The sequence below is a fragment of the Suricata suricatta genome, chromosome 2 (genome assembly GCF_006229205.1).
Source record: "Suricata suricatta isolate VVHF042 chromosome 2, meerkat_22Aug2017_6uvM2_HiC, whole genome shotgun sequence".
Lineage (NCBI taxonomy): Eukaryota > Metazoa > Chordata > Mammalia > Carnivora > Herpestidae > Suricata > Suricata suricatta.
In genome coordinates, this window is record NC_043701.1 from 12,302,069 (window position 1) to 12,316,343 (window position 14,275).

The 14,275-nt window shown below is 39.3% G+C and overlaps 2 protein-coding genes across 4 annotated transcripts in view; both read right to left on the reverse strand.

Annotated features, from left to right (window-relative positions):
* Positions 1-8,577: 8,577 nt before the first annotated feature.
* LOC115304925 (olfactory receptor 9A4-like) overlaps positions 8,578-14,275 on the reverse strand; it is an 18,163-nt gene continuing 12,465 nt past the window's right edge. For 2 of the 3 annotated variants that reach the window (XM_029955279.1, XM_029955289.1), the window contains exon 2: positions 8,578-9,613. In XM_029955279.1, the coding sequence (XP_029811139.1) occupies positions 8,639-9,583 (945 nt within the window). In that variant the 5' untranslated portion in view covers positions 9,584-9,613 and the 3' untranslated portion in view covers positions 8,578-8,638. Of the gene's footprint in view, positions 9,614-13,139; positions 13,226-14,275 lie in introns of those variants that run through there. The other variant, XM_029955274.1, reaches the window with a different exon arrangement.
* LOC115304956 (serine protease 58-like) overlaps positions 13,207-14,275 on the reverse strand; it is a 41,999-nt gene continuing 40,930 nt past the window's right edge. The window contains exon 5 of the mRNA XM_029955312.1: positions 13,207-13,284. Within this exon, the coding sequence (XP_029811172.1) occupies positions 13,249-13,284 (36 nt within the window). The 3' untranslated portion in view covers positions 13,207-13,248. The remainder of the gene's footprint in view (positions 13,285-14,275) is intronic.

The window sequence follows — 14,275 nt, forward strand, 5'->3', positions numbered from 1 at the left end:
TAGGCCATCTGGATGTCCTCTTTGGAGAAGTGTCTGTTCATATCTTCTGCCCATTTCTTCACTGGATTATTTGTTTTGTGAGTGTGAAGTTTGGTGAGTTCCTTGTACATTTTCGATATTAGCCCTTTATCTGATATGTCATTTGCAACTATCTTTTCCCATTCTGTCGGTTGCCTATTAGTTTTCTTGATTGTTTCCTTTGCAGTGCAGAAGATTTTTATCTTGATGAGGTCCCAGTATTCATTTTTGCTTTCATTTCCCTTGCCTTTGGGGATGTGTCAAGTAGAAAATTGCTGTGGCTGAGGTCAAGGAGGTTGTTTCCTACTTTCTCCTCGAGGGTTTTAATGGTTTCCTGTCTCACATTCAGGTCCTTCAGCCATTTTGAGTTTATTTTTGTGTTGGTATAAGAAACTGGTCTAGTTTCATTCTTCTGCATGTTGCTGTCCAGTTCTCCCAGCACCACCTGCTAAAGAGGCAGTCTTTTTTCCATCAGATACTCTTTCCTGCTTTGTCAAAAATTAATTGGCTGTACATTTGTGGGCCTAGTTCTGGGTTCTCTATTCTATTCCATTGGTCTATGTGTCTGTTTTTGTGCCAATACCATACTGTCTTGATGATGACAGCTTTGTAGTAGAGGCTAAAGTCTGGGATTGTGATGCCTCCCATTTTGGTTTTCTTCTTCAATATAACTTTGGCTATTTGGGGTCTTTTGTGGTTCCATACGAATTTGAGGATACTTTGTTCTAGCTTTGAGAAGAATGTTGGTGCAATTTTGATGGGGATTGCATTGAATGTATAGATTGCTTTTCACAATGTTTATTCTTCCAAAACAAGCTTAAGCAACCATCAACTTAATATATGCTGCTATATGCATAAGATGTTATAAATAAACCTAATGGGAACTGCAAATCAAAAGCCACTAATAGATATGCAAAAAATAAAAAGAAAGAAATCCAAGTGTATCGTTAAAGAATGCCAGCAAACCATGAGAGGAGAAGCAAGAGAAAAAAGAAACAGAGAAGTGTAAAAACAACCATAAAGCAAGTAACAAAATGGCAATGAGTATATACCTATCAAAAATTCCTAAAAATGTAAATGGCTAAAGGCTCCAATCAAAAAAAAAAAAAAAACAGGGTGACGGAATGAATAAAAAAGCAGGACCCACCAACTACAAGAGACTCATTTCAAACCTAAAGACACATATAGAATGAACATAAAGAGATATAAATGCATTGCTCATGCAAAAGGAAGTGGAAGAAAACTGGGGTAGCAATAATTATATCAGACAAAACAGACATTAAAATAAAGACTGTGCAAGAGACAAAGAAGGACATGATACAATCATAAAGGGAACAATCCAACAAGAGCATATAACAATTATAAATATTTTTGCATCTAAAGTAGAAGCACCGAAATACATAAAGCATCTGTTACCAAACATACAGAATGTAAGCAATAGTACTACAATAATAATAGAGAACTTTAACACCCCACTTACATCAATAGATAGAACATCTAAATAGAAAATCAGTAAGGAAGCAGTGGCTTTGAATGACTCATGGGACAAGATAAATCTAACATATATTCAGACTATTCCATCTTAAAATAGCAGAATACATATTCTTTTTAAAGTACACACAGAATATTCTTCAGAATAGATTACATGTGAGGCCACACAAGCCTCAAAAAAATTGAAAACATTAAAGTCACACCATGAATCTTTTCTGACCACAACACAAAGAAACTAGAAATCAACCGCAAGAAAAAATCTAGAAAGAATAGAAATACATGGAAATTAAATAACGTGTTGCTAAACAATGTATGGGTCAATGAAGGAATCAAAGAGAAAATAAAAAATAGGTGGACACAGTTGAAAATGAAAACACTTAGGTCCAAAATCTGTGGGATGGAGCAAAATCTGTTCTCAGAAGGAAGTCTATAGCAATAAAAGTCTATATCAAAGAGCAAGAAAAATCTCAAATAAACAACCTAACCTTAAACCTAAAAGAGCTAGGAAAGGAAAAACAAATAAGACCCAAAACCTGTATAAGAAGGGAAATAATAAAGATTAGAGCAGAAATAAATGAAAGAGAAACTAAAAAATAAAAACAAACACACAAAAAACCAGTAAAACAGATCAATTAAGCTGTAGGCTGGTTCTTTGAATAGATCAACAAAATCGTTAAACCTTTAGCCAGACTAATCAGAGAAAGAGAGAGAGAGAGAGGGAGGGAGAGAAAGGATTCAAATAAACAAAATCAGAAATGAAAGAGGAAAAGTAACAACCAGCACTATAGAATTACAAAAGATTGTAACAAAATATTATGAAAAATTATATTTCAACAAATTGGACCACCTGAATGAAATGGATAGATGCCTAGAAACTTATAACCTCCCAAATTGAATCAAGAAGAAATAGAAAATTTGAACAGACTTATTACCAGCAATGAAGTTGAATTAGTAATTAAAAAAATTCTCAACACACAAAAGTCTGGGACCAGATAGATTCACAGCCAAATTCTATTAAACATTTAAAGAGGAGTTTGTACGTATTCTCAAACTATTCCAAAAAATTGAAGGAAAAGGAAATCTTCCCAAGTCATTCTATGAAGGCACTATTACTGTGATACCAAAACCAGATAAAGAAAGACACTACAAAACAAACAAACAAATAAAAACTACTGGCCAATATCTTGGATGATCATAGATGCAAAAGTTCTCAGTAAACTATTAGCAAACCAATTCCAAAAGCACATTGGAAAAGTCATTCACCACAACCAAGAGGGATAAACTCCTAGGATGCAAGTTGGTTCGATTTTTGCAAATCAATGAACACAATACATTACTTCAGTAAAAGAAAAGAAAAAATATATATAATAATTTCAATAGAGGCAGAAAAAGCATTTGACAAAGTGCAACATCTACTCATGGTAAAAACTCTCACCAAAGTAGATTTAGAGGGAACATACCTCAACATAATAAAGGCATTACATGAAAAGCCCTCAGCTAACATCATACTCCATGGTATGGAGAAATTTTCTCCTAAAGTCAGGAACAAGACTAGAATGTCCACCCTTTCCACTATTATTCAATAGTACTGGAAGTCCTAGGCACAGCAATCGAGACCAAAGAAATAGAAGGCATCCAAACTGGTAGGAAAGAAGTAAAACTTTCACCTCCTTGAAAATGACATGATATTATATACAGAAAACTCTAAATACTCCACCAAAAAAAACCTACTAAAACTGATAAATGTATTCAGTAATATTGCAGAATACAAAATCAATATAGAAAAACTCATTGCATTTCTATACCCTGATGGTGAAGTAGCAGTAGACAAATGAAGAAAAAAAAATCCCATTTACAATTGCCTGAAACACAGTAAAATACTTTGGAATATACTTAACTAAGGAGGTGAAACACCTGTACCCTGAAAACTATAAAACATTGATGAAAGAAATTGTGATGGACCCAAACAAATAGAACAATATTCCATGTTCATGGGTTAGAAGAACAAATATTAACATGTCCGTACAACCCAAAGCCACCTACAGATTTATGGCAATCCTTTTCAAAATACCAACAGCATGTTTCACAGATAGATAATATTAAAATTTGTATGGAACCACAAAAGACCTTGAATAGCCAAAGCAATCCCGAAAACTAAAAAACAAAACCGGAGGTATCACAATCCTAAATTTCAACATATACTACAAATCTGTAGTCATCAAAGCAATACAGTATTAACACAAAAGTAGATTCATAGAACGTTAGAACAGAATGGAGAGCCAAGAAGTAAACCCACACTTATATGGTCCATTAATCTTTGACAGAGGAGGCAAGAGTATGCAATGGGAATGACAGTCTCTTCAACAAATGGTGTTTGGAAAACTGGATTGCAGAATGCAAAAGAATGAATGAAACTGGACCACTTTCTTACACCATACACAAAAAATAAGCTCAAAATGGATGAAAGACCAAAAAGTGAAACCTGAAACCATAAACATCCTAGAAGAGAGCACAGGCTGTCATTTTTATGACATCAGCTGTAATAGAATGGAATATTACTCTGTGATCAAAAAGAAGGAAATCTTGCTATTTGCAACAACATGAATGGAACTAGAGTATTATGCCAAGTGAATAATTCAGTATCATATGACTTCACTCATAAGTGGATTTTAAAAAACAAAACAGATGAACATAAGGGAAAGTAAGGAAAAATAAGATAAAAACAGAGACAGAGGCAAACCACATGACACTCCTAAATATGGAGAACAAGCAGAGGGTTGTTGGAGGGGCAAGGGTGGGGGTATGGGCTAAAAATGAGTGATAATCATTAAGGAGGGCACTTGTTGGAATCAGCACTGGGTATTATATGTAGGTAAATAATCACTAAACTCTACTCCTGAAACCAATACTATATTATATGTTAACTAACTCGAATTTAAATAAATGACAAGAAATACAGAGGGGGTTAAAAAACAGACTATTCAATAAAAAATACTTATTCCACTCTTACTCTTAATAGCTCAATAGGTAATTACCAACATTACCTTCCATACTTTTCTTCATGTAATTATGCAGATAGGAATAATTTGATACATACACTATGCACAGATTACCATAATAAAATTACCTAACACATAATTATTTTTATTTCATGGTGAGAAACTTTAAGATCTACTAGCAACTTACAAGCATACAATGTAGTATAGTTCTGTAGTCACCGTGCTGTACGTTAGATCCCAGAACTTATCCATCTTAAACTAGGGGGACTGTACCTTTTGAACATCTCTAAATTTCTCACATTCCCCAGACCTTGGCAACTATCAGTCTACTCTCTATTTCTATGTTTGGCTTTTCTAGGTTCCATGTATAAGGGAAATCATACAATATTTGTCTTTGTCTGACTTATTTCACTTGGAATAATGACCTCAAGGTTTATCTGTGCTGTTATCTTGCTACGCATGTTGTTAGGAAATGACAGGATTTCCTTCTTTTTAATGGTTGAATAATATTTCATTTTTCATTAATGGATTAGATTAAATTAGTGACAGGCTTCAGGAGAAGAAGGCCTACTATCATCCAGGTGAGGCTACTGATTCTGAGTGATTCTAGTGATTTGGAGGCTTTCTTGGGACTTATATGGAATCACTTGCTTCTTGAGCCCTCTCTTGGTGAATTCTTAAGCTTGTTTGTCCTCTAGATCATGCAAGCACCAGGCCAGGTGCTGACAACCTCCCTTTTGTTTTCCCAAAGGAAGGAGCTAATGCTCATGTTTGTGGTCCCTCTTTGACCTACAGATTTCAGCTGAGTTTCTGTGCATGTTCAATAGCCTTTGCCCAAAGCTCATCCAAGCTGCCTATGAGGTGGGAGGACCAGGGTGAGGCACACTGAATGCTGGACATGCACATAGAACAGTTGTGCGGATCTGCAGGCAAAGCATCCCAAGTGGCTGGTGTGCAGGTGTTTTATCTGACCAAAGTGACAATGAAGTATGTTGTTGGAATAAAAATATCCAAAAACGCTTATATCTTATCAGTTCTTATTAGAGGGATGCTAGATAGTTTGTCCAACCAGAACTTAGAGGCAAACCAAGTAAGAGGGCCTATGAGCACAAAGCACAAGGAATAATTTATTGTTAGGCTCATGATATCGGTAAGGGTATACAAGCAGAAAAAAAAAAAAGAGTGAATATTCAACAAGAATTTTAAAATAAGGCTGATATGTCAAGAAATACCTGAATATTGTTTATAAATATATATCAGTAGAAACTCTCAAAGATAGTCACCTCTGAAGGGTATGAAGAGAACGATGGATCAGAAAAAAAATGGCAACAGTCTGATGATTCACTATACAAATCATTTAGAATTATTTGATATTTTTTATTTTTTATTGTGGTAAAAATATATAATATGGGTTCACCATTTTTAACTATTTTAGGTGTGCAACTCAGTAGCATTAAGTCATTCATATTGTTGTGCAACCATCACGACCATCCATCTCCAGAACACTTTGCCATCCTAAGCTGAAACTTGGTACCCATTAATTAGTAACTCCCCTTTCCACCTTCCACAACCTCTGCTGCCACCATTCTACTTTCTGTCTCTATCAACAGGACTATTCTAGATATCTTACATATAGAATCATACAACATTATCCCTTTTATGTCTACTTTCTTTCATTTAGCAATGTTACAGCATGTATCAGAATTTCATTGCTTTTTAAGTCTGAATAAAATTCCATCATGTGCATATAATACCTTTTGTTTACACAGTCATCAGTCTCCTCATCTGTAGAGAGGGTTTTGCATCACTTCCACTTTTTGACAAGTGTGAATAATGCTGCTATGATTGTGAATAAAACTTCTGTTTCCTTTTATTTTGGATTCTTGAGAATTATATGAATGCTTCAGTATAAAAGTAAGTGGTCATATACAGCATGTGAACAGGAATATCTCCAGGGTTGGGGCAACGCCTGTGAGTCAGAGTCTATAATAAGGACCACACAGTTTCGGACTACTGGTGGTGCACCTGAGAGGGACAGAGGACACCAGCACAGCACTCAAAACAGTATTGGCTCATTGGATTGCAGGGACGGGGGATGCAGAAGAATGGATGAGGACTCTAATATACCAGAATGTCCTGATACACGAGTGTGGCTGTTAGGAGTTGTAAAGCCTACTGGACAGTTCTCTACAATGGTATCATGACCATATAAAGGTATAAAATGCACAGGTCAAGCCACTGGTGCATGCCAGTGGAAGACTCAGGAACAAGCCTACTGTCACAGAGGAAAGACAAATATTAGCCTACATTTGAAAAGAGACATAGAGAACAAGTACGAGAGATGGAGGAAAGAATGGGGATTGACCTCTTACCATCAAAGGACCCCTACTCAACGTCATGGTCAGGAAGAAAATGTACAATCATATACAAATGCAGGGGCCCTATATCGTAGGGTTTTAATAATTTAACTATAGATTGGACACGGTCCTTATCAATATCCCAGCAGGATTTTTTATAGATTTCTACAAACTGATTCTAAAATTTATATAGAAAGAAGATGGTAATAGAATTGCCAAAATAGTTCTGAAAAAGAAGAGTCATTTCTCATATCATTTATTTATATCTTATATTAATCAATCCACCGATAGACATATATTTATCTACAGATGCATGCATACTGATGCACCAACTTGAATCCAGTACCACATGCCTGATCCCAGCCTTCTCCTCCTGTTTCTCTGTAACAAACCTATTCTCAGTGCCAGATCTGGCTCCCACCATTTGTTATCTTTTTTTTAATTTTTTTAATGTTTTATTTATTTTTGATACAGAGAGAGACAGAGCATGAGAGGGGGGAGGGGCAGAGAAGAAGGAGACACAGAACCGGAAGCAGGCTCCAGGCCCTGAGCTAGCTGTCAGCACAGAGCCTGACGCGGGGCTCAAACCCACAAACGTGAGATCTGACCTGAGCCAAAGTCGGAGGCCTAACTGACTGAGCCACCCAGGCGCCCCTTATGTGCACAGTCTTATGATCTCTGCTTAGCCACATAAGAATGGCAGAAATATTGACAATGGTGGTGTGAAAGAAGAGAGGCCAGGATGGGACAATCTAGGAACTGAGATGTTGATGAGGAAGCTCCTTGTAGAGCTGGAAGACAGCTTGGTAAACTTGGCCCTTGTGATGGGGAAGGAAGAAGGGAAGATAGAAATGTAGCTGAGAGAAGGGAGATGGAATGTCCTGTGTCAGGATTGACCAATGTGAGGACTATGGGGAGAAGTGACCAGGAGCTGCCCTTTTTCTGCCCTCCATGCACTCCTGCTTCAACCCAGAGACACAGCAAGGTCAGCTCACCCTTGTACTTTAATTACCAAAACTAGCCAGTTGCCCTCCCACATTTGGGGCTGGTGTAATAATGAGAGTCATAATAGATGAGAAAATGCTTCTTTCCACAATCCTCCCTCCTCGCCTTAAGAAAATTCACCAATTAGAGATGTGCCTGAATTAACACACATTCATCCCTGAGGTTGGGAGGGGTCAGGATTATGGAGTGAGTTCATCTCACAACTGCCAGTCAAGATCTACAGGGAGGGACTGTCCCTGTTGGATCTTAGAGCAGGAACCTCAGGAAAAGGTTGGACCTGAGACTGGACTTGGGGTCACTCACAGAAGAAATAGAGGGTCTCTTAGACACCAAAAAGATCATTAAATCACAGGACAATGTATGAGAAAACGACCCCAGTACCTAGAACCAAACACGTAGCTCAGTGACCACAGAGTGAATTATACTTTTGCTTGCTTTTCCCATTCAGAGTTGAGAATTCTAAAAGAAATCACACATATTGTGTACATTTACACCAGTTAAATTTATATTGTAAGATATATTATAACTATATAAAAGTATATAAGCATATATATCTATTTAAATATAATAATGTGATCTCCCATGTAGTAATCATCTAATTATAAATTGGAGCACTAGCCATGTCTGAAAATTTCCATGAAGAGTTTTTAGAATTCTCTTGTGCATCACAAACTATTTGATGATGAAAATGATCATTTCAGGTTGAATTAGTGTTTTGAGATTCCTCATGCCCATCATGAGGAGTTCATGATTGTCCTTAGGACATAGCTAATCCTTGAGGAGTTGACAGCACCGTTTCACGACATCTTGAAAGGCCTCTATGAATTTGTCATTCCGGAGGGTGAAGATGAATGGGTTCAGGAAAGGGGTCACCACTAAAACCATCAGTGATGCTACCCTATTGTACTCAGCTGCCTGCGTTTGCTTGGGTTTCACATAGAGGAACAAGCAGGTACCATAGCCGATCACAACAAAGGTGAAGTGAGAGGCACAAGTAGAGAAGGCTTTCCTCCGGCCAGAGGCTGAGGGGATCTTGACGATGGTGGAGATGATGTAGGTGTAGGAGATGATTGTAGGGATCAAAGAGCCAACAATAATGAAAACAGCCATTAAAAAAAGGATAAACTCTGTGAAAAGGCTATCATCACAGGATAGTTTGAGCAGTTGCCCTCGGTCACATAAAAAATGGTCTACCACATTCGATTTGCAGAAGGTAAGCTGAAACGTGGCGTAGACTGGCCAGATTTGAAACAAGAACCCAAACACCCATGACACAATGACCACCCCGTTGCAGGTGTTGCTGTTCATGATGATGTTGTACCTCAAAGGGTTACAGACAGCCACATAACGGTCCACAGCCATTGCTCCAATTAATACTAACTCTGATGTACCCAAAGAAAGGTACAAATATAATTGTGCACTACATGCTGTCAAAGATATTGTCTGCATCCCAGGAAGTAGCAGCCCCCAGAGCATCACAGGGACAGCAATGGATGTAATCAGGATCTCTAGGACAGAGAGGTGGCCAAGGAAGAAATACATGGGGGACTGCAAACGTTTATCAGCACAGACAATCACAATGATGACCATGTTCCCCATGATTGTCACGGAGTAGAGAAAGAAGAATGTGGCAAAAAGAATACTGTGTAGTTCTTTGGAGCCATGGAAGCCAAGAAGATAAAATTCAGTGGCACTAGAATAATTCTTCAGCATGTAGTCCTGTGCTCGTATTCTTTATGGACTCTAGAAAACAAAGGAGAGTTCACATGTTTCTAATTTCAAAGGACTAAAACTATTCCTAGGTTGAGGAAATATCATCTCTGCTCTTAGGCTCCACATCATGACCAAGTGGGCTCATCCTCCACTATTTGCCATACAAGATTGATTTTGAATGTTTTATGAAGAAAATATATATGAAAATAAGCATATATATGCAAAGAAAATGACAATAGTCACTAACACCATCAGGCTTGAAAACCCACCCACCCCTGTATGCACCCTTGTCTCTTAGTTCAACAGCCATCCTGCCTCCATCTCTGCTTTAACCTGCCACCCTTCCAGGTCCCTGATCACAGTGGGTTCATTTATACCACCAACCCTTCCACCCTACATCCCCTAAGCTGTCTTCTCTACCTCTTACATCCATGTCCTACGAAAACCTGCCCTTCTCACTCAGATATGCTTACATATTTCCTTCATCTCCTCTGAATGTGGCTCCATTTAACTTAGTTCACTTAGAGTTCTCACTTTGACTTCCTTTATCATCATTTCAGCCTGTCAGTAGAGCCAGCCAGCAGAGAGGTGGGCCTACCTAGAAAACTGTCATAAGATAACAAAGTATGGAGTCTTTCTTTGACTTCTGGGAAGCTGGTTCCCTGAAGTGGATTTTCCACTTTTTTCCTCCTTATTCTTATCATGAATGCCATCTCTATCTCTCATTTTAGCAACTGTTCTCCCTGGTAGGAAGAAACTCATTAGCCTCCAGCTGGAAACTTCTAGCTCTGAGATTGTTCCTTCTGCCACCAGAGGACACCAGGGAATAGGGGTCCAGAGGAGTAAAGAGGGGGCAGAGACTTTTATCCCCAGCTCCCATCTGTCCTATACAATCTCCACCTTGGCACCAGGAGAAAAGAAAACAAGCAACACCCTCTGCCTTCCCCATGTCTCAAATCTCTAGTTTCAGCAAGGAGATAATATCTTCCAATGAGTAGGCCGTGTCTATTTCCAACCAGTCATGGTCTGCATCTTACAGAGAACTTTGGAGCAGTCCCAAAGATTATCTGCTGTCTACGTCCTCCCATGTTCTCCAGAGACCTACAAATATGGAAAAGTGTCAGAAAACACCAAAATGGATCACACTGATCTGGTCAGTAAATCTGGCCTTCTTCCCGCATCATGGCTCAAATATCTCCAACCCATGGGCCCTCTCCAATCATCCTTTCTAAAATAGCAAAAGCATCTCACACTTTACCCTCTTATTTGGTGGGATTTTCCTCTTACTGGCTCTCATCAATAGCTGATAGTGAAGTACCTTTGCCTTTCTTCTTCACTCTCACATCTCCAGAGCGAAGAACAAAGTCTGACACAAGGTAAGTTTGTGCTCTTTTAATATTTATTCAGTAAATTTCTTCACAAGTGTCAGTGAAGGAGCAAAAAATATCCACCCTGATCTGCTTTTCCTCCTGTTATAAAATAGAGTCTCTCTTCACTCTTTACTAAAGCATTGTCTGGTCAATCTGTGGCTCTCTCCCTGGAGATCCCCTACACAATGTCAAGATTACAAAAACAAGAAACAATGACAAATGAGAGAGCAGGGTCTTAGGTCATAACAGAGAGCTGCGTCTATCACGAGTACCAGGAAGAGCCGAATCTGCTCTCTGCTGCGGAGGGAGGATTTGATTTGAGCTCCTCCATTATGCAGCTCCCCTAGCCCACTCTTCATGCTCCAGGGAAGGTGTCCTCATTTTAGATAGCAACGAAGCCCAGAGCTTCCCATGCTGATCCTCTCCTACTCTCTCCTTCACGGAGGGAGAGCCCCTAGCAGACACTCACCTCTAGAGGAAAAGAGTGACCTGGAAAATTCTACAGCTCTCCAGGGATCAGCCCAGGGTACCTCCTGCCTGACTAGAGCAGAACGTGCTCTGTGGTGCAGGGCAAGCTGCTGCTGTCCTCACCCTCAGTGCAGAGAAAACTGTCTTCATACGAGCACTTAGGGGAAAGTCCAGTAATAATAATGCTGTGGAAGCCCTATTGTCTCCTTTCTCTCTCCCTCTCTCTCTCTCTCTCTCTCTCTCTCTCTCTCTCTCTCTCTCTCTCTCCTTCTTTCCTTCTACTGTCTATCCCCAAGGGGAGTTATTCACTAAGAAACTACACTTGTCAAGTTCAGGGAAACCCTGGGGATGCAGTCAAGGAAAAGCCAGAGAAACTTTCACCCTTCCCTCTTGAGGCTAATCAAGTTTTTAGAAGATGGGGAAGTTTTGTGTAATGATGCAGGTCATTACAAACTTGAAATCTCCTAGTCAGGAGTCTCTCAACACACAGGCTGCCTTCTACCCAGACCTCAAGGTCTGGTAATCATCAAATAGTCTGAGCCCCAAAGAGCCAACCCCTGGTCTATTTTGTGCCACTACCGGATTCCAATTTAGCCCTGCAAGAGGCCAAGCGATCCGTCAGCCGAAAACACAACAAATGGCTCTAAGACACTTGTCAAAAACGTAGGGGACGACAAATAGCTCCGTCAAAAAGTTTTCATCTCAAAGCCCTAAGAACTGCATGTTCTCCACGTGATTTCTGCACTCCCTCTACAAGACGCTCTCTGATCTTAGTCACAGGAACCCTGGTAAGAGAGAAACAGAGAGGATCCGCCCTGCACACCAAGCCCAGGGTCTGCTAATGCAAGCCGTTCCGGTCTCTGCAACATGCATGCATTCTGACTGGGGCTCCTCAGCCACATTTCCCCTCTAGGACTTCAAATGCTACCAGGTCACCCTTCTTAGCTGCTTGAAGTGAGAGGTTTAAGGGATTCAGAACCACCAACATAGAGAACCGCCAAAAAAATAACAGTGTATAAGTGAGGATGGCTGGGGTGCTAAATAATGGCAAAATCACATTTAAAATACTACATTTACATCAATCAAATATTTTCCACTTATTATCAAATTAGTACAACTCATAGTAAAAAATACAATTGTATGCAGGGACACAAACTAGATACAAATGTCCCTCTCACCAATGCCTGATTTTCCTGATCTGTCTCCTAGAGCTAAATACTATTATTAGTTTATTATTAGTATTTAGTATTATTCTGTTGTGTCCACACAGAAATCTATGCATATACAAGTTTATCCACATAAGAGTTTTATTTGTTATTTTAGTAAGCCAATTGCCCTGCTTTCTTTTTGTTATATGCGTATGTGCATGCATTAAGCCTTTGCATATTAGCAATAATATACCTCTCACATTTGAAGTAACTGCTGAATAAATATTGACCTTATGAAAAAAAATCATTTACTTAATGAGTACCCTGCTGATGAACACTGTGCCTTTTCCAGTCCTTCACCAGTAAAATGATTCTGCAATAAATATCTTCACATGTAAGCCTCTACCTTCGTATAGTTATAACCACCTAAATTATTATATTAAATTCAGTAGCTGTTATCAAATCATCTTCCATAAAGTTGTATCAGTTATAATCTCATGAAATGAGGCCCACTGAAATTGTTATTTCAGTTTTAACACCATGCAGATCCAGGAAATGACACTAACATACCAGGAGTCGGTAATTACATTGTGAAATAAGGGGCCATCCCAGAAGGTGTCACCCCCATGGGAAGTGTGCAGGCAGCTGCCCAGGACACCTCTGTCTCAGGATGTGACTGTCAGCCTCTGAGTAGCTGTGTTGGGTCATCTGATGACTGTGGGAGGGAAATGAAAGAAGGTCATGGGCAAATGAGGAAATCCGAGGAGGGTGGACTCGTTCCCTCAAAACCCTTACAGTGGAACCATCTTATCCAACTCAGTTACTCTAGATATCCCCCCAGTGTTGTTTAGCGGCAGCTCAACAGACAGTTCAGAAGTAGGAATAAATGAAAACCAGAAAAGCCCATTGGAAAAAATTTTCTCAGATTTAAAAAGTACTTTTTTCACTTGAGGAGAGTAGATGCACCATGATCCATTAACTTCAGGTGTACAACACAGTGATTCAACTTCTCTATACATTACACACCACACGTGTTGCTTTAAAGCTAAGTATATACGTCTCTGTGATGCAGCAGTTTTACTCCCAAGCATGCTCCCAAGAAAAATGAAAATATATGTCCTCACAAAGACTTCCATTAGAATGTTCACCGCAGTTTAGTTCATTATAACAACTGACACAAAACAAACACCCATCAGTAAGACAATGATAGTCATTCCTCCTCATCAGAGATTCTGTTTGTAAATTCATCTACTCACTGAAGTTTATTTGCAACTTCATTTGGAACTTCAATATCACTATCTGCAGCACTTGCAAGGTCATTTGTTTTAAGCTATACATTTTATATCTGTAGTCCTAAAATCTAGAACTTTTCCAGTTCGATTCTGTTTAATGACAATAAAGTCTTGTCTCTTCCAGCTGTTGGGGTGGGTGGGTGGAAGGTTCACAGAGCAAACTGCCTGGGGGAACAGCTGATGGGGGGAGCTCTGGGACAGCCCTTGGCCAAGTGAGGTAAGCAGTGCCCTACCTGAGAAACAGAGATTTCCCTGGCAACTCAGAAAATGCAAGGGACTCTTGGTGCCTAACTGCGTGTATACAAACTTTTACCCAACACCGCCATTTTAACTTCCAAACCTCACCCTCACCTTCCATGGTAGCTGGTTTTACCAGTTCTGTTGAGGAAACGCAAGTGCGGGGGGGGGGGGGGG